General features: G+C 35.4%; 1 protein-coding gene and 1 non-coding gene across 2 annotated transcripts; one reads left to right on the plus strand and one right to left on the minus strand.

Annotated features, from left to right (window-relative positions):
- Positions 1-388: 388 nt before the first annotated feature.
- LOC148200502 (small nucleolar RNA R71) lies at positions 389-495 on the plus strand. Its single transcript, XR_015786444.1, has one exon. It is a non-coding gene; the product is annotated as a small nucleolar RNA R71 (small nucleolar RNA).
- A 10,512-nt stretch (positions 496-11,007) lies between these two features.
- Positions 11,008-15,222, minus strand: LOC148200503 (uncharacterized). Its single transcript, XM_088112968.1, has 3 exons — positions 14,942-15,222; positions 14,634-14,830; positions 11,008-11,048 (listed from the first exon to the last, which is right to left on the minus strand). The coding sequence occupies exons 1-3, from the start codon at positions 15,220-15,222 to the stop codon at positions 11,008-11,010; spliced, it is 519 nt and encodes a 172-aa protein (XP_087969094.1).
- Positions 15,223-26,183: the final 10,961 nt, after the last annotated feature.

Genomic DNA, 26,183 nt, shown 5'->3' on the forward strand with positions numbered 1-26,183 from the left:
CATTGGTCTGAATAACACATTGTCCATTTTGGTGCTCTCCACCACACAGTTCACAACCTTACACAGTTTGATGATGTTGTGCCTGTGATACAGTTTGGAGTTCCTTTGGTAGTTGTGAGAACTTTTTCATCAAAGACTCAAGTTGTTGGGTCATGATTTTATTTTGGGCTAACAAGGCATCTTGGGATTGCAATTCAAACATTCCTTTCTTTTGGGTTTGAACTTGCTCACTTTGAACATCATTGTCACTAGATGCCATATTCTCAATTATCTCATGTGCCTCATCAGGTGTCTTCCACCTAATGTTACCTCCAACTGAGGCATCTAGCATAAGCTTTGTGTGAGATTTTAAACCTCTAAGAAAAGGTTTAATTGAGTAGGAACGTCAAACCCATGAATTGGAGTTTTTCTCAGCAACCCCTTGAACCTATCCCATGTTTGACTCAACGACTCTTCAGGCTCTTGTTGAAAGGAGGATATTTCCTGTTTGCCTTTATTTATCTTGGATTGGGGGAAATATTTATGCAAAAACTTTGACACAACGTCCTCCCAAACAGTCAGACTTCCCTCATGAAAAGAATTTAGCCAAAGCTTGGCATTTCCTACCAGTGAGAAGGGAATAGGACTTAGTCTAATTGCTTCATCTGGCACATGTAAAATTTTTACAGTGTTACAAAAAATCTCATTAAAAGTTGTCAAATGATCGTAGGGATTTTCGTGTGACAGTCTTGTAAACTGATTACTTTGAACAAGGTGAATCAATGCTGACTTCATTTCCATATGAGCAGCATTCACCACAGGTCGGGCTATATTGTTGAAAGATGAAGGTATAGACACAAAAGCATAATCTTCCAACGTACGCCTAACTCTTAGTTGTTCATTATCATTATGTCCCTCCATATCCTTATCTTCTTGATCAGATGAAGAAAAAGTGTTGGAAGTAGTAGACAAGCTAGCTTTTCTAGCTTCTTTTTTTCGATTTTCTCTCCTACGTCTACTGTTATTCCTAGGGGTTGTTCTCTCAATCTCAGAATCAAACAATAAATTCTCAGATTTTGTTCTGCTTCTCATGCAGAACAACAATCTCAAGTGATCAACCCAAAGAAATAACAATAGAAACAAAACACAATTTATATACAAAAATTAAAAATAATGGATATACAGACAATGAAACAGAACTGAAATTGATAAATAATAAATAGGTTTAATCCTTTTTGACGTCCCTATTTGTGTAGGAATGTCTCAGATAGGTCCTCGTTTTCTAAAGTGTATCAAAATGGTCCTTAATTTTGAAAATTTATATCAATTGAGTCCTTTCCGTTAAGTTGGCTGGACGGCGTTAAAAAAATTGATGAGTGAGATGCTGAGATGACGAACGAACGCTCGTCCACCAGCGAACGAACGCTCGTCGACCTCTTACCGTTGGACGACCGTTCGTTCCACACTGGACGACCGTTCGTTCGGTGGTCGCCGAGCGTTCGTTCGCTGGTGGACGAGCGTTCGTTCGGTGGTGGACGCGTGTTCGTTCGTCATCTCAGCATCCCACTCATCAATTTTTTTAACGCCGTCCAGCCAACTTAACGGAAAGGACTCAATTGATATCAATTTTCAAAATTAAGGACCATTTTGATACACTTTAGAAAACGAGGACCTATCTGAGACATTCTTACACAAATAGGGACGTCAAAAAGGATTAAACCTAATAAATAATTGAAATAACAATAACAACAAATTCCCCAGCAACGGCGCCAAAAACTTGATAACATTTTGGCAAGTATGCCAAATCGTTCAATTAATACAATGAATTAAGTCAAGAGTATCGTTCTCCCAAGGGAATTTGAGTTATGTTATTCAATTAAAAATTATTTATCAAGATCAATTACTGATGATAACATTTGTGATTTCAATTTGGAAATTAGCATGAAATTAAATACGTAAAAAATTAAGATTGAAAAATACGATAAAAGATCACTGGAATTGGTCTTTGACTAACATTACAGTAAAATCCTAGACAACATACATTCTCTGTTCAAGCATTCACATAAGAGTATCTTGGTTTAATTCCTTAAAACAAGTTCTAAAATTATCTATTGAATTATTAATTCCTTAATTAATTCAGCAGATAATTTTGCATTAGATTCAGATGTTGAGAATGACCAAAAGCACATAAGTTATTCCTAGTGTAGTTACTTTTAGTTTCTTTTCTTATGTTTCTGGTTCTAAAAATACTTCCCAGTACAAAAGAACTTTTAAAGAGAATTATACTTCCATATAATCAAAATCAAATCAAGAAAAGAACAAGAACATAAACATATATTGCATAGGAAATTTACATTAATGTGTCGTCATACAACCAATTCCAATGAACAAAAAATTTAGCCTATCGTAGACATCTCAAACGTACTCTTTACAACAATTCCTTGCAGAAAGTGAAGTCTTGATGTCTTGAAAGGTCTCCTGGTCGTCTCCTGAGTTCTCCAATATTTTTCTGGCTTTGTTCGTGTGTTAGAAGATAGTTTTTGTCTTTCTGTCACGTCTTTTAAAGCCACTTAACTTCATTAATTCGCTCAGCGCACATGTACTGGTGTGCTATGCGAATCTTCTTAACTATTGCACTTTAACTGATGTTATTCGCTCGGCGCACAGGTATTGGTGCACTATGCGAATTTCCTTTTTCTGGTTGTGCGAATTTTAGCTTGCGCTATGTGTGAATTGGCTGACAGACTCCAAATTATAGACCTTTTCCTGTACAATAAGTTACATAAAAATCTACTTCCTATTACAACTTTTCACTGAGTAATAATATGAATAATTATAAGATTGAGATCATTTATAAGTGTAAAAAAAACTCTTTTTCACACTTATCACTACTCAAACTCAAGAATGGAATTTAGAGAGTTTTCTAAAACATCGCCCAACTAAGTTTAATAGCAAGACCAGTCCACATGAGGTAGATTAGTAGATGACAAATATGGAATAAAGTTTTTAGGCAAGGAGATGTCTAGTTGACAACAAGTTAGCTTTCTGTCAATTCATGCTTATTAGAGAAGCCAACCACTAGTGGGGTAGTATGAAGATGTTGTTAGAGGAAGGTGAAGAGTATCACCTGTGAGATATTTAAGAAGAAGTGTTATGTCGAATACTTTCCTGATAGTGTGAAATTTGCGAAAGAGGTGGAATTCATGTAGTTAGTTCAAGGAGGGATGTCTGTATTTGAATATGCAGAAAAATTTAAACATCTAATAAGGTTCCACACTTTGAAGATGAACAAGGAATGATAATCACTAGTGAAAAAATAGGATACTAACGCGTCTATTATGCTTCGATTGATCAGAAATCGAAGCATAAGTTGGCGCGGTGGCATTTTTGAAATTTTCACTAACATTTATGCCTCGGTTCTAAAATAACTGAAGCCATAAGGGGTGTATGGCATCGGTTGCCCATATAACCGAGGCCATATAGTCTGCGAAACCTGCCAACATAAGACTTTTCACCTGACAAAAATATGTGCAAGGGTTTCAACCTCGATTGTTCTCAGAACCGAGGCCAAAAACCCTCTGCTCCACTGACATTCCCACCTTACACTCTGACGTTTAAACTGACAGACTTTTGTCAGATGGGTATATGGCCTTAGTTGTTTGCAGAGTTGAGGCCAGAGAGTATGTCAATTACAATGTTACATTTACTGACCCTGTAAAATAATTAAAATATATATATATATATATATATATATATATATATATATATATATATATATATATATATATATATATATATATATATATATATATATATTTTGGCATCGGTTTGGCGCTTAATCAAAGTAAAATGGTTGATGAAAATTTCCAAAATGCCATTTAAAATTAATTTTTTATTTTTTCTATGGACATTAGGCATATGTTTTTTGTAGAACCGAGGTAGTATCCCCTGCCAGGGTTAAAATTTCGCAAAAAAGCAAACAATTCCTTCTTCTCCAGCGATCACCTCTGCAACTTCTTCTTCTTCCTTGCACCGCCACGAACCTTCTTCTTGCTTCCATACGCCTCTGTTTTGCCTCTGTCGTTACTGTAAAAGGATTTCCTTCCTCTTTTTTCATCGTCAACGTTTGTATCCGATCAAATTCGACTTTGGTCGCTAGAGTTTTTTTGGTTTTGGATTGGTTTGATGCATTTTTTATTGTTTTGGATCATCAAACTTACGTTTTGTTGTATTTTTGTGTAGGTATTGTGTTTTTGCTTTGAAAATTGTTCCGTTTCATAACGGAGGTTGTCGCATCTTCTCGGTTATTGTTTGGTTTTTCACAGTCCTAGGTTCCTATTATTGTGTTTATTAACTTTCTTTTGTTCACTTTTAATTTTTTGTATGTTGAATATAATAATTATGTATGATTGAATGTTTGAATTGATCATATGAATGCTTATTAATTATATGATTGAATTGATTATATGTTGAATATGTTGTATAATTGTATGATTGTATCATTGTAATTTTGTAGAATATTTACGTATATGGATTGAAATTGAATTAATTTACCACGCATTAGTGCTGAGTACGAGAGAGAGGTAGAGGAATTTATACAATTTGCGCAACGTAATGAGGGAAGAAGTGATGATGAAGTGAAGTTTAGATGTCCTTGTGTTAACTGTTTAAATGGGAGAAAGTTAAACGCAACCCAAATTAGGAGACATCTTATCTGTGATGGTTTCCTGCGATGCTATTCAACATGGATATGGCACGATGAAGAAATACATTTTCTGACTTTCTCCTAAACTGAGAATGTTATTGATTCCACCATGGAAGAACATCGACTAGATGAAGACAAATTAGAGGACATGATCCGTGATGTTGGCGTAGAAAATTTTGCCAAAGCTCATGTGTGTGAGACAATGTCGACTGATGCAGAAACACATTTGTATGTCGGTTCAGATAAGATCACACGGTTGTCAGTGGAGTTAAGGCTCATGAATTTGAAGGCGACCAATAGATGGACTGATAAGAGTTTCACAAAATTGTTGACGTTGTTGAATGAAATGCTGCTAGATGGAAATATACTACCGAATCGTAATCATGATGCGAAGAAAATTCTTTGTCCGATGGGTATGGAGTATAAAAGGATACATATTTGTCCCAATGACTGCATTTTATATAGGAAAGAGTTTGAACTTTTGAAAAAGTGTCCAAAATATGGTTATCACGATACATCTCAAAAAATAATAGTGAAGATAATGGTCAGATAGAGAAAAATGGATCTGCTTTAAAAGTAGTTTGGTACCTTCCAATTGTGCCCAAGCTTAAGCGTTTGTTTGCGAATCCAAAAGATGCTAAAAATCATAGATGGCATGCAGATGAGAGAAAAATTGACGGGCTGCTTCGTCATCCAGCTGATTCAAAGTAATGGAATAATATTGATCAACAATTCCCCCAATTGGGTCAAGAATGTAGAAATCTTAGGCTTGGTTTAGTCATTGATGGAATGAACCCATTTGGTAATTTAAGTACCAATCACAGTTGTTGGTCAGTTATTTTGATAATTTACAACTTATCTCCTGCATTGTGCATGAAGAGGAAATACATGATGTTGTCTAAGATGATATCTGGCCCAAAGTAGTCTAGAAATGACATAGATGTTTATCTAAGCCCATTAGTTGAAGACTTGAAGTTGTTGTGGGTTGATGGGGTTGAAATATTTGATGCCTTCGCTTCTGAAACTTTTGTGGTGCGTGTAATGTTATTTTGCACCATTATTGACTTCCCAGCTTATGGTAATTTTTCAAGATACAGTGTCAAGGGTCATAAAGCATGTCCTATATGTGAAGAAAACACTACAACTGAGCAATTGAAACACGGAAGGAAGACGATATATCTACGTCATCGGAGATTTTTAAAATGTAATCATCCATATCAAAGGTTAAAAAAGCATTCAATGGATATCAAGAGAGGGACGAAGAACCAAATCCACTTATTGGTCTTCAAATCCTTGAAAAAGTTAATAAAATACATCATGTATTTGGGAAAATTTCCAAGAAGTCATCTCTAACGACCCCTTGGAAGAAGCAAACAATATTCTTTGATCTTCCATACTAGTCAAAGTTAGATGTTAGACATTGCATAAATGTGATGCATGTAGAGAAGAATGTGTGTGATAGCTTGATTGGTACACTGCTCAACATTTAGGAAAAGACAAAAGATGGAGTGAATGCTCGTTTGGATCTGGTTGACATGAAAATCCGAGAAGAGTTGGCACCCAGGAAGATTGGTAAACATACTTATTTGCGCTCTGTATGTTACAATTTTTCCAGACAAGAGAAGATAAGTTTTTGCCTTTGTTTAAAGAGTACCAAGGTACCACAAGGATACTCTTCAAATATCAAGAGTTTAGTGTCGATGCAAGACTTAAAGCTTGTTGGCATGAAGTCTCACGATTGTCACGTCTTAATGCAACAGTTGTTATCGGTGGCTATTCGTGGAATTTTGCCCAAAAAGGTTAGGCAGACCATAAATAAGTTGTGTTCATTTTTCTCGTCAATTTGTTGTAAAGTCATCGATCCTACAAAGTTAGATGAACTTCAAGGCGAGATTGTTATCATCTTGTGTCAACTAGAGATGTTTTTCCCTCCATCTTCTTTTGACATGATGGTACATTACTTGTTCATTTGGTTAGTGTGCGGATCAGTACACTTAAGATGGATGTATCATATTGAGCGTTATATGAAGATTTTGAAAGCAATTTTTCACTATACACTTAGCTTTCTACATCATACTTTGTTAGTGAATTGTGCTTAATTCTAATTTATTGTTGCATTTTCACTATTTGGGCTTAATTTCAAGACTAATTATTATTTTAATTAATTTGAATTATTTGGGCTTAATTATTTCAAATACTATTTGTAGGATAGTCACTGTTAGAAGGTTGAGAAAAGGGTCTGAACATATTATACAGAACTGAACGGCCTGTTGAAGCCTTGATCGAATGGTCTGCTGAAGACTTGAACGAACGGTTTGTTGAAGACTTGATCGAACAGTCTGTTAAAGCCCACACCGAACAGTCTATGAAAGCTTGCACTTAATGGCTGAGCACAATGACAGAACCGAACGGTCTCAACAGTGTTGCATGACCGACGATCTCGTAGAGACTACACCGCACACCAGTGAGCAAACCAGGGGAGCATTGCTGACCGAACGGTGTGAGCCTTTCAAGACCGATCGGTCAGATGAGATGACCAGAAGAACTCAGCAGTAGTGTTGGAAGCACATTCTGGGACTTCAAGAGGGTGGCCACGTCAGTGTTAGAGTTTAATTTCGTTTTAGAATGTCAATGGGTCAAACCTTAGGACTTTGGGCCCAATTTTAGGTCATTTTGTAGGACAAGCCCATTGGAAAGGCAATTTTTTAATTTGGGGTTTATATACCCTAAAATCACTTTCACTTTCCAAGTCTCCAGTCGCCACTCACATTTTTCTTGGGAGCGTCTTCTTCTTCCTCCCCCTTAGGGGAGGTTTAGGTTTTGGCTTTCTTTACATTTCATGTATTGAACTCATTCTCTTTACAATTCCATGGTTGAATTTTTTGTTGCACTCAAGTTTCTTGTTCATTTACGTTCACTGCATTTTACTGTTCATCTTCTTTGTTTTTACTGTTATGCGTTCTGGTTTCTTGTTTATTGTTCATGCTCGTTTTCAATCGTTGTTTCCATTCACGTTTTGCGTTTCTATTTTTGGATTTGCGTTCTACGCTTAAGTTCAATTGGTGCATTTTAATTCACTGCAATTTCATTTCTGCCAGCGCGTTTACTGTTCCAGCGTTTTTGTTTCTACAACTTCGTACCAGTTGCGTTTTTGTTTCTGCACGTTTACTTTCAGTGCAACTGCATTGATACCAATCGGTCAGTGCATTTAGACCAATCGGTTCTTAGCTTGTTTACTTAATATCGTTCGGCAGCACTTAGTTTTCCATTTGCATTTCCATTCGCTTACTGCTTTAACACCGATCGGTCTCCTCTCCAGGACCGTTCGATCTGTGACCAGAACCGATCGGTCTTCAACACCCTTGTTGTTAGAGCTGATCAGCCTGGTTAATAGAATTGTTCGGCCTTGTGAAGAACCGTTCAGTCTTTACTGTTTTCCACATTTATTTCCATGCTTTCAGTTTTGTTATTTATGTTTAATTTCGTGCTTTAAGTTCAAGTTAAATTGCATTAAAAAACACTTTGAACCCCCCCCCCCCACTGCGTGTTTGACCTAAGTCTCAGACCACATTTGGTCCTTGAGAGACGACCTAGGAATCACTTCCTAGTATTATACTGCATTCTTATTGCACATCAAATTTGTATGGGCCACGAGAACCCATCAAATTTGATAAATCTTGATGGATATGCATGTTTAGAAGTGATAAAGGAAATTTTGTTCTTGAGCCTCTCTAGCCAAATAAGCTTACCTCGTTTTGATCCTTTGATAACCCCTTTGAGCCTATGCTTTCCCCCTTTCCTTTGTTTTGAAGCTCATACACTAGCCCTAAGTGGAAAACCATGATCACCTTAACCTTAAGGAATTTTGGAGCTTTGGAAGTGTTTTGGGAACAAGTGTGGTCTCCCGGGGGATTCTGATGAATTGACTAGTTGGTTCCTCTTCTTGTTTTGTGTTTGTAAATATGTTGTGTATCTTGTCTCTTATAGTTGTGTCCTAAACAGAGAGAAAAGAAAAGAGACAGGATGAGAAAAAAAAAATATAGAGAAAAAAAAAAAATAAAAAAAAGAAAAAAAAAAATAGACAGGATGAAAAAAAAAAAAAAAAAAAAAATATTGTGAATAATGGAGTCAAGAAGAGGATTGAATTAGAGGTTTGGGTGTGATTTGATTGTGTTTACACTTGTTCCCTATTGCTCCTCTATTTCTTTTGGTTTATAGCTTCTCATCCATATTATATCCTCCCTTGTCCTTGGCCCCATTACAACCATGAAAAGACCTTTTGATTTGAACATGCATATGTTTTGAGTGTTGATATTAGAGTCTTGCCAAGTCTGTTGTTGTTTGCTTTCTTGAGTGCATTGAGTTGAAATTCTTTACCTTATACACTTGAAAGAAACACTGATAGTGCATCTGTGAGGTTTTGTTACTTTTGATTCACCTCTTGAGCTGATTGATCATTTTGCCATGTCTTGAATTGCTTGGATGATTTCTATGAGTAGCATTCTCTGATTATTTGTTTGAAGGATGTTGTCTACTCCTTTTCTTTTTCCAAAATCATTGAGGATTGTGTAATTTTGTTTTGTGTCTTGTGTGTCTTTTTTGTTTCTGTGTCTGGATGTTGTGTCACACTCTTGATGTGTTTAGAATGGTTCCTTGTTCCGCGTCTTGATTTTTCCTAGGAGTGCAAAAGACTAAGTGTGGTTTATTTTGATGAGTCACCATTATTCATTATACACTTAGCTTTCCGCACCATATTTTATTAGTGAAGTGTGTTTAATTATCCATTTTTATCTCATTTTCACTATTTGGGCTTAATTTCAAGACTAATTCTTATTTTAATTGATTTGAATTATTTGGGCTTTATTATTTCAATTACTATTTGCAGGACAGTCACTGTTAGAAGGTTGAGAAAAAGGGTCTGAACATATTGTACAGAACCGAATGGTTAAAGACTATTTGACCGAGCGGTCTGACAAATGTCTTGACCGAGCGATCTGACGAAGTCGTGACCGAACGGTCTGCCAATTTCAATACCGAACGACCTGTTGTAAGCCTGCACCAAATGAACGAGCACTATAGAACCGAATGGTCTGAGCAGTGTTGCACCGAATGGTGAGAGAACGAATGACAGACCACTGTTGTCTGAGAATGAATGATCGAGCAGTCTGGGAGTGCAAGACCGAACGGTCTTATAAAGACTGCAACTCATCAGTTCCTGAGCCTACAGAGCATTGTGAGCCGAATGGTCTGATTTCTTATTGACCGAACGGTTAGATGAGGTGACTGTTAACAATTCGGCAACTGTACCGAATCGTATCAAGTAATAATAAATGGTAAGACCAAGTATCGTTTCCCTAGAGACTCACGGCTTGAACATTCTTGTGGTTTCTTGATTAATTTAGACTTGTAAACAAATTCATGGTGTTTATACTGCACAAAATAAATATGAATGCAAGTGTTGATCAATTGACTTGAGGAATGCACAGGTGATTGATATAAAATATGGAATGATTATGTTGTTGAGGTTTCTGACTTATCCTATCCACTCTCATGTATTTATGAATTCATCTTCTTCATTAATGTTAATGACACTTTCTAATTTACCTTAAACCCGATGTCTCGGTGAAGAAAGTATACTCTTAATTACTAGTTCACAATGTCTTGTATCCCCAACAATTAATTATGCATTACATCACAAGAATATCCTGACAACCTTCTTGTGTGAATTGACCTTGGGAGCTCTGTGTAACATAACAAAACTTCATAATCATTTGAAAGATCTATGTAATATATATAACAAAAATGTTGTAAAAATATGAGAAATGACATCTTACAATTCTTTCAGATATCTCTCTGGCAGAGTCGGAAGTGTAGGAGCCCGATGGTCTTATACGGGCTAACTTCCACTTCTCATGCTGAGATGGTGGTGAAGGAGGAGGAGGGTCACCACCCTTAGAAAGTGGAAGTCTACTATCTGACTTATACTTCATTATTTTTTCCTCAAGCTTCCTATATCCACCACGAGACAGTAGGTGTGGATTTTTATTCTGAGCACTTATTCCTTGTGCTTTTGACCTGTTTTCCTGTGACAAAATGAAACAATTGTCATAAAAAAGAATAGTGTATGATAAATTGAATGATTTTACCTACACTAACTTGCCACGTCTCGGATGAACGAAGCTCTACAAACTGACGCCATGTTTCTTCGTCAATTGCTGAATATTTGAAACATGGATTTTCATTACTTTTTGGTCCAAATATATATCTGGACGTCAATTTTTGTCTTCAACCCTCGAAATCTTTCTAGAATTGCTGATAAACACCTATTCCTTAAGCTTTCGACATTTGGCATATCGAATGTCATCTGCAACAAAGAAAGTAATAACCTTATATCAATACAAATTTATCAATATAATGAATCTAGAATTTGGAGCAATATTGTTTAACTTACCAATAGATCTTGCCAGATGAGATTTCGATCAGCCTCAGATACATGGTCAAAGGATGGAGTAAGTATAGAGATATGATCACGTGCTAGTACTCCAAGGTAAGACCTAAATACATCTGCATTTGGGCCAGATGCAACTCTAGTGACCACGTCAATAATGACAGGTGTCCTCTCACTTGAATTTCTTCTAAGTATAAGTTGTCGTAACCTCGTCGCTCCTCTCGTCCATCTAGAAGTGGTGGGGACTTCATCGCCTGACGAATGAGGTGACTCAGCCATATATCTGTCACAATAAATAATATGAAAGATTAATAAAACACTTATAAAATAACATATATTATTTAACAAAAGCCATAAATATTTACACAAACATGAAATTCATACATAATCATATGGATTGGTCATATGTATATTCCCTCATTGTGATCTTCCCGAATTGTTTGTATATCATCAATTAGAGGGTCGTCATCCAAATTTATTGTCGTTTTAAATGGATGGTTGTCAGCAATATCTAGATTACTTAGATTCTCTTCTTTGTCTTCAATTTGTCTTTTTNTAAAGTTTTATTAATGGGCCACACCATAAAATATATAATAGTACGGAAATACAGAGCTTCCTTACAAATATAACAGATTGTTTCTTTCAAAACTAAAAATGAAATTTATAAAAAGATCCTGGCATCTAAATTAAATTTAAAAAATCTTCTTTTTAAATTATTCGTCAGAATGATTGTACAATAATACATACACGCAAGCGCATATATCTATCTATATATATATAATATATATTGCAATTATTTGAAAAACACTATTATTTATTTAAAAGAATTTAGAAAAAACAATTAGTTTGCATTTGTTTGAAAACATTGAAATAAAAATAGAAATTGAATTTTATAAAAATAGTAAACATTATTTTTATATATAGTGATTTTGAGTTTTTTGTTTTCTATATTAGTGGTACTAAAAGAAATACTAATAACATATTAACGTCGTCTTATAAAAAACAAATGCTAAACTGTATTATAATTTTTTTAAAATGCAATTTCTATAGAATATTATTAGTAATGTTTTAAAATTAGTGTTATTGTTATTATCATTGCCACTGAAAATCTTCTTAATTAGAATTTTTAAAATGCATTTTGAGATCAATTATTAGTGAGTCAAACTATGGGATTGTTTGATGAATGGTTTGTTTAAAATTTTACAATAAAAAGGATAAATGATATCAGTTACATTATATTGTAATAAAACTGCACACCATAATTATAACAATGTTTCTCTTCACACATACTGACTCAGACTTGGCCAAACCCTTTACTATCTAGTATAAATGTCGAGCCATGAATAGTTTTGTACCTGTGTGCAGAAACAGTTGACTCACTCAAAACTGTCACATAAGGTTAGTCCTTAAAAACGCCCTTTGCCACCATGAAGAAAGGCCCCAGGCTAGGACCTCCTGCTCTTTTCAATACATGACTCATCACTCTTTAATTGAGCATGGATGATCATTAGAGTGTCAGGATAACCTACATATCGACTTCTTACAATTTATACTAGTTTCACATGAAACCCCTAAATAAGAAATTCCTCCTTGGAACTCTCTACACAACTTTGTAAGCATTGATATCACTTCACATTCACATAGTACACCAATACGTAAGACTACTGATCATACATAAAGGAATAGAAACAATCATACAAGTCATAAAAAAACACCCAATAACACAATTTATTCATAGCATATTGATACTATTATTTAGGTAAGGAAAACAACTTTGAAACCCTCACCATTAGCACCAGAAGGGTCCAAAACCCCCAAAACGACCTAAAGAACGTCAAAAACCGATAACCAGAACCCCAAATTTGAAATCCCAAAAACTGAAAAAAGATCTAATTCTGCTGGGTTGCACCTAGCACCCGAAAAAGGGGTGCCCGGATGCCAGACCCTTGGAACAGGGGCGCCCAAGCGAATTATTCTCGCAAAAACGCCCGAGGGCCCCTTTGGAGGGCGCCCAACGCTGCACCAGGTTCTAAAATTCACATATTTTTACTTTGGTGACCCTCTATACAAGTTTAAATGATTCCTAAACACTCTTAGGTGCTGAGAAACATCTAAGAACATACCTCTTGCTTGAATTGACCACTCCAAACCCAAATTGACCTATGAAAACTCAAATTCACTCTAATAAGCTACCCAACTCAAATCTACCTCTAATACCACACATGTTACTGATTTTGCTGCGCAACCAATTTTATATTGACTCAATAATGGACTCTAATCCAACTCTCACTCCAACAGAACTGCCCATTTTTAAATTCACTACCCACACCCTATTAAAGGACTTAAATTCACTTCAATCAAGCCTCATCAACACTTTTATGCATAATAAACCAGATTTTACTAGTTTAATCACCCTCACAAGTCCAAATAGACTTCAAAACAACCCCTAAATATCCCTCTTTTCCCAACCCAATGCTTACTAAAAAATCCACCTACCAAAATCCTAAATTTTCCCTCCCAAATAAGTAAGATTTGTGCTCATTTTATCTTCCTCCCATAACATCCTAAACTTTAACCATCTAATGTTGATAACAAACCATAAATCACTCCAAAACCAATTACAAACTGCATATTCCACAAATATAATCATTATTTCAAAACTTGACATACCCACTTCATCAATTTAAGCTACAAAACTAGAGTATAGTTTTGACACCTTCCCAACCATCATTATTAATACCCTTTTATCTCAACAACACATTAACTTCATCATATCATAACTCATAACAACAACCAAACTTCATAATTCTAAAACACAACATAGTGTACTCGCATTCAACATTTTTCCCAAATTTAACATCATAAATTACCATATAACCAAACACACACAATTCACAAATTTCAAACATCTTACAATACATATGAAAAGTAAATTAGCTTCCCTTACCTTGGAAAAAGCTAAGACAGTCCAATAATTACTCGACCGACGCTCCCACCACGAAGAATTTTAGGTAAACGCCTATAATTGACAGAATGATAGTTGGGATGAAATCTTAGGACCCATAATTAACCAAGAATCAAAGAAGAAAAACACTTTATACATGCGGGACAAATTTGATACACATTATCAAAGACAAAGATAGACTGAGAAAAAGGGTTAGAAACTTACTTGCTCTATTGTAGAAATTGATCGGTGGATAATGAAGACAACTTAGCGGTGATCACATAGGAACTTCCTGATCGTCAAATAGATGATTATAAAAGAAGAAAGGGTAGAGAGAAGGTAGAGAGAGTTTAGAGAGCGGGTTCTAGAGAGATGAAGTATTTTTGAGTAATGAGACAATTGTATGAAGTTTTTATCTATAATATTGACTTATTTACTATTTTAAAATAAAATAGTCGGTCTCAATATTTTAAAACACCTATTTACTCTAATATCCATTTTTAGGTTCTTACATTCTCCTCAACAACAAAATTTTCGACCTCAAAAATTAGACTTACTCATGACTCCCTCTAACTCCCAAGTAGAGTCACCTGTCCTTTTATCCCAGACAACTTTGATTAGACTGATGGTCTTTCTTCTAAGTTGTTTCATCTGGCTCTCCACAATCCCTATGGGAAGAACATCCACTAAGAGATCATCTATGACATGCATATCGTCCACCTCTAACACATAAGAAGGATCTGACACATATTTCCTAAGCTGTGAGACATGAAACACTAGATGTAGATTTATAAGTTGAGGAGGTATAGCTATCTCATAGGCCACTGGTCCTACTCAGCTTAGAATATGATACAAACCAATGAACCTTGGAGACAACTTCCTAGAACGAATGTCTTTACTTATACCAGTAATAGGAGTCACTCTAAGGAAAATGTGATCCCCAACCGCAAACTCTAACGGTCTCCGTCTTTTATCAACATAGGATTTTTGCCTACTCTGAGAAGCCTTCATCCTTTCCTGTATAAGCTTCAATTTCTCAGTGGTCTGCTGAATCAACTTCGGTCCAACTAATACTGACTCTCCCTCTTGAAACCAACAAAGAGGCGTCCGACAACGTCTACCATACAGTGCTTCAAATGGTGCCATACCAATGTTGGACTGATAACTGTTGTTGTAGGTGAACTCCACCAATGACAACACCTCATCCTAGACTTCCAAATGATCCAAAACACACGTCGACAACAAATCTTCAAGTGATTGGATCATTCTCTCAAACTGACCATCTGTCTAGGGATGATACGTGAACTCATCTGCAATCTGCTTCCCAGCTCACTTTGCAAAGTCTGCCAAAACCTGGATGTAAATCGTGGATCTCTGTTAGACACTATGCTCGACGGTACTCCATGCAGCCTTACTATTTCTCTTATATATAATTGAGCAAGCTTTGTCATAGACATCCTCAGGTTCACTGCCAAGAAATGAGCACTCTTAGTTAACCTGTCATCTATAACCCAAATAGCATAATGACCTCTAATCGTCCGTGGTCAATGGATAACAAAGTCCATGGCTATCCTATCCCACTTCCACTTAGAAATCTCCAACTACTGTAACAAACCACCCAGTCGTTGATGCTCCACCTTTTCTCTTTGACAAGTCAAACAAGCAAAAATAAATTGTACTACATCTCTTTTCATCCCAAACCACCAAAAAGATTCCTTGAGATCCTGATACATCTTAGTCATGCTAGGATGCATGCTAAAATGACTCTAATGTCCTTCTTCAAGGATCAATCTCTTCAGTTCAACATCATCAGGAACACAGACTCTGCCTCTGAATCTCAATACACCATTAGCTCCCAAAACAAACTCTTTTCCCTATTTTGTACGCAGTAAACTTACTAATTTTTATAGTTCGACGTCGGATAATTGTTTGTCTCTGATTTATGAACCAAGCCAAAATCTTACCCCTTTTGCCTTGGTTCACAATCGAGGCAAAAGGCCTACCCCTTTTTGCCTCGCCTTTATATGTCTCGGTTGCGGAACCGCTACCTATAGGCAAAAATAATCGTTCTCATTTCCTTGACTACACTAGTGAAACTAAACTTCTGTTACATCACCATCCAAAGCTTGCTCAACCGAGACATTTTCACCCTTTGCTCACACCCACCAGATGATCATTGTAACAAGAACCAAACATACACAACAACCAAACACAAAACACACAAAAAAGGCTAGGCTAATGAAGAAAAGAATCAGACATAGAATATTAAGATTCATCATGCATCATATTTCACACAAAGTAAATCAAACATCATAATCATGCCAAAGACCAAGCACTAGTAGAAAAATGGGATACTAACGCGCCCATTGGCAAATACTTATTGTTTCCATACCGGAGAGCTATGTTGTGTGGTTATGCTCATTGCATAAGTGTCCTCCCAAACATATCAGACAAGTAGTTGATTGGTAACAACCTCAATGTTTGGACTTTCTTTGTTATACAAATGAATGCTAAAACCTTTTGCTTTCAATAGTTCCATTGGAACACATATGATTTTGTCTGAGAGATCAAATGCTAACAGTATAAAGCTTGCATGGTTGACTCTCAAGGTTTGACATATACTAAAGTCATACTTTCTTATAGTTGTTTTGTTTTAATGATTTTCACTAACTTTTTACAATTGTGAATATATTAATGTAGTGTCACAAACAAAGTGAGCATATGAGTGTGGATACTACGTAATGTTTCAGATGACACACACTATTCGTGCCCATATTAGAAGTGGCAAGAAAACGGTAATATTTAAATTTAATGAATTTTGATTTTATCCATCATTTGGAATTCATATACACTAATTAATATCATATGTCTTGTGCAGAGATTGAAGACTCCTACTCCACTTCCTGAGAAGCCACTTACATTCCTAAGGAAGGCACTTGCAAAACATTTAATTAGATTATATAATAGTTCATAATTATTAGGATTTAGAATACATTAGCACATGTTGATTTATAGTTATTAAATTTTTTACATTATCCTTTAAAAATTATGTGTTGATTCTGTATTGTATATATTGTGTTTTACATGCAAGTCTGTTTTTGTGATAGTGCATATCATAAAACCAGACTTGCTATTAAAAAAAATTCCAGAAAAATAGGCCTCGATTGTGGCCAAAACCGAGGTAGAAAGCCTGTCTATGACCCCGGTTCAACCACAACCAGTGCCCTAGGGTGCACGTGATTTTTTTAAAAAAAATAAAGGTCTTTGGCATCAGTTCTAGCTTGAACTGCCGTCATAGGCCCACATTATTATCTCGATTGAACCGAGGTAATAACCCCTCCCCTTCCCCTCTTTTTTTTTCTTCCTTACTACTTCTGGTGTAGAAGAACCGAAGCAATGTCCATTGGGATATTACCTCGGTTGGAACCGAGACCAAAAGTCCCCCACCTTTTTACCTCGCCAGTATAGGCCTCGGTTTGAAAACCGAAGTGTATTGTCAGAAACAACCGTTATCATTTTCCTTCGCTGCACTAGTGAAAGTTGCACCATCTATATAAAGTATGAATGCCAAGCTATGGCGGGTAATGCACTTGTAATGGTGAAACAACTGGCCTACTCCAAGCTACCACAGAAGGTTAGTCCGTTAAACAACGCCTTAGGCCAAGGTAAAGCCCCTAGACTAGGACCTCCTACTACTTTCACCACATGCCTCACCCCTCTGTACTTGAGAATAAGTGATCATTAGAGTGTCAAGATAACCCCAAGACTAAGCTCCCTACATTACAAAATTCAATTGATATTACTAAACAAGGCTTACATTATCATTTCATTTTTATCCATAAGAAACAAAAAAAAAGTATAGAACAAAAGAAACCAACCTACATACAGAATGCCCCAACAAAATTAAAATTTTAAGTTTTTTAAAGATAATCTATTATCACACCTGATAATCGATTATTCCCGAGAGAAATCATGTAAAAATGATTTTCGAACTACAATAATAGATTATCATATGTGATAATTGATTATTTCTGAGAGCTTTGAAGAAATAATTACCTTCTGGCTAGAATAATCGATTTTGGAATAATCGATTATCAAGTGAGACAATCGATTATTCTTGTCAGTTTTTTTACAATAACCTGATTTTTCTAGTTTTGGTGCATCGTAGACATATCCAAATGATCAATTTAGGATATGTAACACAAAGATTAATACGAAGACATGTTTATAGATGAAAATAGAGTATTACATTGGTCATTTGGATAGAAATTAGATGCACAAAACTAACACAAAAGTGCCTAAACTCAAATTCACACCTCTAATTCAGAATTTTGTAACCTAAGGGTGTGAACAAGTCACAATGAACCCAATTATAGACCTCAAACCCTCATTTTCATCACAGACCCTATACTTTAGAATTTCACTAGTCAAAACCCCCCAAAAATGAATAAAAGTCATACAAAACTCATCTTATCAACTACCAATAAGTTCTACATCAGATTTCTCCAATCTCAAGGTCTCAACCAGTCTAAAATGACCTTATAAGAACACCAAAAAGTGAATTTTACTCATACAACCTATACTTCAAATTTTCACCTATCAACACTGCATTTTATGCCTAGAAATTACTTATAAATTAATCCAACCACTTCTCCTCAATACTATAACAGAGTTGACATCGTTCAACATCTCAACAACAACATTCAAAACCAAAATCATTTCCAAACTTAACTAGCAATGCATACCAACATAATTCAATAAAAAATCAACATTCCAAACACTAAATTATCAAAATATAACACTAGCTTCCCTTACATTAAGCCAAAGCTACTAAGCTTTATTAACATTGAAACTCTGAGTTAGAGTTCAAGGAACTCTAGAAACACCAACAAGACACAAAATTGTGATCACAAAGAGTCCTTAGATCCTCTAACCAACAAAGAACTAGGAATGGAGATCAAGAAACACATGCGTCAAGAAATCACTAAGCATGATCTCAAACTAAGAATTGCAGGAAAAAGGAATCGAAACTTGTTAGAATCGCTGCAACGGAATTATTAGCGTGGAACAAATCAAGAGGGGGGGGGGGTGAATTGGTTATATACTTTTATTGTGCCTTTTATTATTTTTCTCTTAATTTTTCTTACTGGGCAGATAATTAAATATAAATGACAGAGTAAGGAAAAGAGAAAAATTGCACAGGTGATTTTATCCTGGTTCAGATCACTCGGATCCTACGTCCAGTTGCTTATCTCAAACAAGATAAACCTTTTTCACTAACACAAAACAATTACAAATATTAGTCACAAAGAAAAACAATTTGTAAGAGTTTAGAAATACCACCTCTCTTGAAACCACAAGAGACGAACTTACACTTCCTTTGAATCTTCACAAAGGATGACCACCTCCTTCGAATGCTTCACGAAGGATGATTCTCCTCCAGGCACTTCCTCGGATACACCAAGGATGAACAAGTTATTCCTCTGTCACCGCAGTAGCACTTCAGGACTTTGCAGACAAGAGTTTCCTTAGCTTCAACAATCTCACAGAGTTCTCAAAGAGTTCAGAGATCTTTAGCACAAGGGAAGAGTTGTTTTTGATATCAGGAGTGAGCCATCTTATAGACTCAGCCTAATACCCTTCCATTCTTCGAAAACGGGCCATCTAACGCTTTTAATCGATTAACACAAGTATTAATCGATTAAAATGAGTACAACGGCTAGTTTTTCAAATCTGAAACCCCCAACGGCTAGTGTTAATCGATTATTCTCAGGAATAAGCGATTAACTAATCGATTATTATTAGCTTTAATTGATTATTACAGGGGCAATTGGACTTTCAGTGCCAGCCTCATTTTAATCGATTAAAACTGGGTTTAATCGATTAAAACAGCTTGTGGATGATTCTCAACAGTAAATAAATCAAATATAAATTACAAGAATCAACCCTAATACATATTTGAGCATTATTACATCAACTTTGATTATTATAAAAGCTTTATAAAATACAGAGATCTTCAATTTGTCTTTATGGATCTTGACTTGTGCAAATCTGTTCATCATCAAAACTTCATCTTTGATTTTTGCTAACATTCTCCCCCTTTTTGATGATGATAAAAAATTCTTCTGAGTTTAAAGCTTTTTAATAATCTGAAACAACCACAACTTACGAAAGGAGAGATTAATAGAAAAATAAAGAAATAAAGAGTTTAAACTATCTTCTCCCCCTTTTTGATCATAAGAAAAAAAACATGTGCTCCCCCTTAATAAAAAGAAATTATGCATAGAAGAAAAAGAAAGGAACAACAACTTTTTATTGAATTTTAAGAAGTGCATAATTATAAAGATAAACAACAAAACCAACAAAGAGGATCTAGAACTCATCACTTGCGTCACTATTAAAGTGACGCTCTAAGTCTGAAATCTTAGTGTCTAGATGCTTGAGATGAGTACATATTTCTTCATGGCGAGTGTTTTGAATGTTCATCATCTCATTTTGGAGGCGAGCCATCTCAGTCATTTGTCTAGAGAGACTCTCTAGACTATATTCCTCGTGCACATGAGATGGGCCAGCAACATGTGTGGGGTCAGGCATGGGGATATCCGCAGCTTCGTCTTCATTTTCTTGCCCACCAATGGCATCCTCAGGGTGGATGTAGGAAAGTCCTTGTTTGATAAAACCCATTTGCCTCAGGGAGTTATCTCCAATCTTATGACCCGGAAGGACAGTCTCATGATGTTCATTTGTGACATCTACTCCTTTGTACTCACAAATTTGGGAAACAAGAAGAGGATATGGAAGAGGTGCAGCATCTAACCTTTTGGCTTTGAACATTATTGTCTGAATCAGGTGAGGCTAATTGAGTGGAATGCTCTGAAGTATTCCATACATAATGATGAGATCAGTCTCAGAGCATTGGGCATGATTTGACCCTCTAGGGCACAAAAGCCACACAATAAGGTAATGCAAGAGGCGTGCTTCCATCTTGAGTCCACCGGCAAGGAAGAGACGAGCATTGTGTTGTCGAGGATTGCGAAGAAATGACTGGTACACCACTATCTTGTTGAATTGAGCAAAGTCATTCAGAATAATTTGAGAATTTTCTAAAACAGGGACTTTTGCTACATTTGTCCAAATGTCATTGTCCAAGACAATGTCCACACCTTTCACCTTTGTTTGGAAAACCCCATCACGAATCTTAAATTAAAATAGAAGATGCGCACAAGATCCGGATAGTACCTTCCACGGAGTTCCATTATGTGTTGAACTCCTTGTTCAATGATGAGATTGGGAAAGGAGAAATTGTAGGATGTATACCAAACGAGATCAATGAATTTTTGTTTGATGAGCTTCCTTTCCTTCCAAAATTGGGAGAATGACTGTTGATCTTGCTCATCGGAAAGCCACCCTTCTATGGTAGCATCTCTTCTGCGAACATTACTTTCCGAAACACCACTTGTTCTTCTTCTCCTTCTTCTTGAAGATTCAGCCATTGAGATGGATGGAAAGTAGAGAGTTTGGTGAAAGAAAAGAGAAAGCAAGAGGGATATGCTCAAGATTGGTTTAAGTATGGAGAGTGGGGACCAAGTGGGGTATAAATAGGCTCAAAAATGCTCCCCAACGTTCAGATTTTGGGTTTTTGCCCGTTAATAGCCGTTGGCAACGGCTAGTTTAATGAAAACTGCACAAATTTTTCGAAAAAAACAGTCTGGAGCGCATTTAATCGATTAAAATGAATTTTAATCGATTACATAATCGATTAATACTTGGATTAATCGATTAAACCATTCGTAAATGTATAGGTAATGCTTTTAATCGATTTACATGCAGATTAAACACGGTAAGCAACGAAAAATGCAATATTGAGTCCAAGAATGCCTATTTTACTAGTTCTAATATGCCTAGATCTCTTCTAAGCTCAAAAAATCTATCCTTAGGCAATGCTTTGGTGAAAATGTCCGCTAATTGATGCTTAGAATCTATGAATTCCGTTTCACAATCGCCTTTTTGGACATGGTCTCTAATGAAGTGATGCCTAATTTCTATATGCTTGGTTTTAGAATGCATGATAGGATTTTTGGTAAGTTTTATAGCACTTGTGTTATCACACTTAAGCAGAATATGATCTAAATGAATATCATAGTCTTCTAATTGCTGTTTCATCCATAAGATTTGTGCACAACAACTACCCGTAGCAATGTATTCAGCTTCAATGGTTGACAAGGCTACACAGGCTTGTTTCTTAGAGTGCCAAGAGACTAAGGAACTACCTAAAAAGTGACAGGTTCCACTAGTGCTTTTCCTATCTATCTTACAACCTCCATAATCAGCATCAGAAAATCCTACAAGACTAGGCTCAGCTCCTGAAGGATACCATAAACCAAAGGATGTTGTCCCCTTAAGGTATTTAAAAATGCGTTTTACTACAGTAAGATGAGACTCTCTAGGGCTTGACTGATACCTAGCACACACACATACACTTTGCATGATGTCAGGTCTACTAGCAGTAAGATATAATAGAGAGCCAATCATACCTCTGTATTTGGTCTGACTTACCTCTTTACCTGTCTCATCTTTGTCTAAGTAGCAGGATGTTCCCATGGGAGTTGATGCTTCTTTAGCATTGTCCATCTCAAACTTTTTAAGGATTTCCCTGCAATACTTGATTTGAGATATAAAGGTTCCTTCCTCCATTTGTTTGATTTGAAGTCCGAGGAAGAAAGTAAGTTCTCCCATCATTGACATCTCAAATTCTCCCTGCATGGACTTAGCAAAATTCTCGCAAAGAGTTGCGTTAGATGAACCAAAAATAATATCATCTACGTATACTTGAATAATTAGAAAATGTTTTCCAATTCTTTTAATAAATAATGTTGAATTAATTTTTCCTCTGTTGAAACCATTTTCTACAAGAAAATTGCTAAGACGTTCATACCAAGATCTAGGTGCTTGTTTTAAACCATATAGTGCTTTCTTTAATTTGTAGATGTGATTTGGGTTTTTAAAATCCTCAAAACCAGGTGGTTGTTCAACAAATACATCTTCCTTGATGTAACCATTTAGAAAAGCACTTTTAACATCCATTTGAAATAATTTAAATTTCATTATAGATGCATAAGCAAGAAGTAGGCGTATTGCGTCTAACCTGGCAACTGGAGCGTATGTCTCATCATAATCTATACCTTCTTCTTGACTATATCCTTTTGCCACAAGCCTAGCTTTATTCTTGGTGATGTTTCCTTCTTCATCCAGTTTGTTTCTGAACACCCACTTTGTTCCAATTACTTGATGAGTGTCTTTTCTGGGAATTAATTCCCACACTTGATTTCTTTCAAACTGGTTGAGTTCTTCTTGCATTGCGATACACCATTTTTCATCTTGAAGGGCTTCTTGAATATTCTTTGGTTCAATCTGTGACACAAAAGCAACATTCATACAATAATTTACAATATTACTTCTTGTGTTTACCCCTTGTGTGATATCGCCAATTATGTTGTCCAAAGATAATCCTCTAGGTTGTCGCCATATTTTATTTAAATCTTCATCTTGAGGATTGTCATGATTCTTCTCTTCATTTGTCTCCTTTGATGAATCTTCACGTGTTCCTGCATCAGATTCTTCTGACTCAAGAGGTTTTGCCTCAAGGTCCACAATTTCATCAAAAGTAACATGTATGGATTCCTCTATTATGAACGTTTTCCTATTAAAAATTCTATATGCTTTGCTTGTTAAAGAATATCCAAGAAAAATTCCTTCATCAGCTTTTGAATCAAATTTTCCCAAATTTTGTTTTCCATTGTTTAAAACATAGCATTTGCATCCAAAAATTTTTAAATGGGAAACATTTGGTTTTCTATTTTTGAAAAGCTCGTAAGGAGTACGTTTTAAAATAGGTCGAATTATCATTCTGTTTAAAACATAGCAAGCAGTACTCACAACATCAGCCCAAAATTGTTTAGGAACATTATTTTCATTTAACATAGTACGAGCAAGTTCCTCTAAGGATCTATTCTTTCTTTCTACAACTCCATTTTGTTGGGGAGTTCTAGGTGAAGAAAAGTTATGAGAAATACCATGTTCTTCACAAAAATTTTCAAATAATTCATTTTGAAATTCACCACCATGGTCACTTCTAATAGCTTTTATTCTTAGATCCTTTTCATTTTGAATTAAAACAGCAAACTTTTTAAATTCTTTAAAAGCTTCACTTTTAAGAGTGAGAAACAAAGTCCAAGTATATCTTGAAAAATCATCAACAATAACCAAAGCATAATAGTTTCCACCAAAACTTTTTATCCTTGAAGGACCAAATAAATCCATATGTAAAAGTTCTAAAGGTTTTAAAGTAGAAACAATATTTTTTGAATGAAAGGAATTTTTAACTTGTTTACCCTTTTGACATGCATCACACAATTTATCTTTTACAAACTTTAATTTAGGTAAACCAATTACTAGATCTCTAGATATAAGTTTGTTTAATTGTTGCATATGTATATGAGCAGCACGCCTATGCCATAACCATGGGTTTTCCTCTTTAACAACTAAACATGAAATATTTTTATTTGATGCATTTTCTAAATCAATTAAATAAATATTATTATGTTTAACTCCTTTTAATGCAATTTCAGAAGAATCATTCTTAAAAATAGTGCAAGAATTCTTCTCAAAGGTTACCTTGAATCCTTTGTCGCACAATTGACTTATGCTAATTAAGTTATGCCTTAGTCCTTCTACATATAGCACGTCTTTGATCATCAAGGTGTCTTTGCTTCCTATATCCCCTTTTCCAAGAATTCTTCCTTTGTTGTTGTCACCATAGGTAACAAAACCTTGTTCCTTTTCTTTAAAATTTGTGAACTTCGTCTTGTCTCCTGTCATGTGTTTTGAGCAACCACTATCGAGACACCACATGACTTTTCTTGATTTCTGTAATACCTGCAAAAAAAAGGAACAACCAAGCTATTTTAGGTACCCAACTTCTTTGTATGGGTCCTTTTGGGTTAGATTCAAATTATTTAGCAACCCAAGCATATCTTCCACTAGAAACACCAAAATGTTTAATTCTGCATTTGTTTGAGGTATGGCCTTTTCTCATGCAGTAAAAACAGGATACAACATTTGTGTTTCTATTAATCGTTCCTTTTTCTACCCATGCTCTTCGGGTTCTATATTTATTTTTAGGAACAAATTTCTTAGCAGCTTTATTTTCAGAGATTTTACTACATTCTCCAGTAGTTGTATTTTCAGAAAAATATTTGAATTTTATGCAAGATTCACATTCATTATTAGCAATATATTTTTCTTTTTCATAATATAAAACTTTACTTTTCAAATTTCTGATTTCTTCTGCTTGATATAAAAATTTATTGTTCAAACTTCTGTTTTCTTCAGACAAATTTGTAAATTCAGTTTTCAAAGCATCATTTATTTTAGAGAGATTTTCAGAAGTAAACTTCAAATTTTCATTTTCTTCAAGAAGGTTGTCAAATTCATATTTTAAATTTTTAAAATCCTTTTTCAGCTTTTTATGAGAAATATCTAATTTTTCATATTCAATTAATAATGCAACATAAGTTTCATCCAATTCATCTTCATCAATGTGACTATCATTATCAAAATAGTGTGAATTACTTATGTGGCTGACATTATCATCATCTGCCATCAAACAGATGTTTGCTTCTTCATCTGAGTCGCTTGAATCTGAAATGGTCTCATTGTCGTCTTCCCATGCAATGTAGGCCTTCTTTTTCTTGAAGAATCTTTTCTCCTTTTTGTCTTCACCCTTCTTTTGATTTGGGCAGTCTGCTTTTAGATGCCCCTTTTCTCCACAGCCGTAGCATCGGTAATTTGAGGAAGATACTTGATTATCTTTCTTTTCGTATCTAAATCTTCCCTTACCTTTAGACTTCATGAACCTGTTTAATCTTTTGATCACAAGACTTAAATTTTCCTCTTCGTCTGAGTCTTCATCTTCCGATTTACCTTTGCTTCTTTCAACCTCCGACTTTAATGCCAAACTCTTCTTGTTGTTTTTGGCTTTTGCTTCTTCTTCATCAAGTCTTCCAAGATCTAGTTCATGTTCTCTCAAATTTCCAAAGAGTGCCGCC

The sequence above is a fragment of the Vigna umbellata genome, chromosome 4 (assembly GCF_029865625.1).
Source record: "Vigna umbellata cultivar VRB3 chromosome 4, Vumbellata_1.0, whole genome shotgun sequence".
Lineage (NCBI taxonomy): Eukaryota > Viridiplantae > Streptophyta > Magnoliopsida > Fabales > Fabaceae > Vigna > Vigna umbellata.

Bases quoted from the DNA above. Each gene is read 5' to 3' on its own strand.
- LOC148200503 (XM_088112968.1), bottom strand. From the start codon at position 15,222: ATGGCACCATTTGAAGCACTGTATGGTAGACGTTGTCGGACGCCTCTT. The intron at 14,831-14,941 runs GTTCATTGGTTT...CTCACAGCTTAG, and splicing joins TCTAGGAAGTTGTCTCCAAG to GAAATATGTGTCAGATCCTT. The intron at 11,049-14,633 runs GTAAGTCTAATT...TCTTTGTTGCAG, and splicing joins GGAGTTAGAGGGAGTCATGA to ATGACATTCGATATGCCAAA.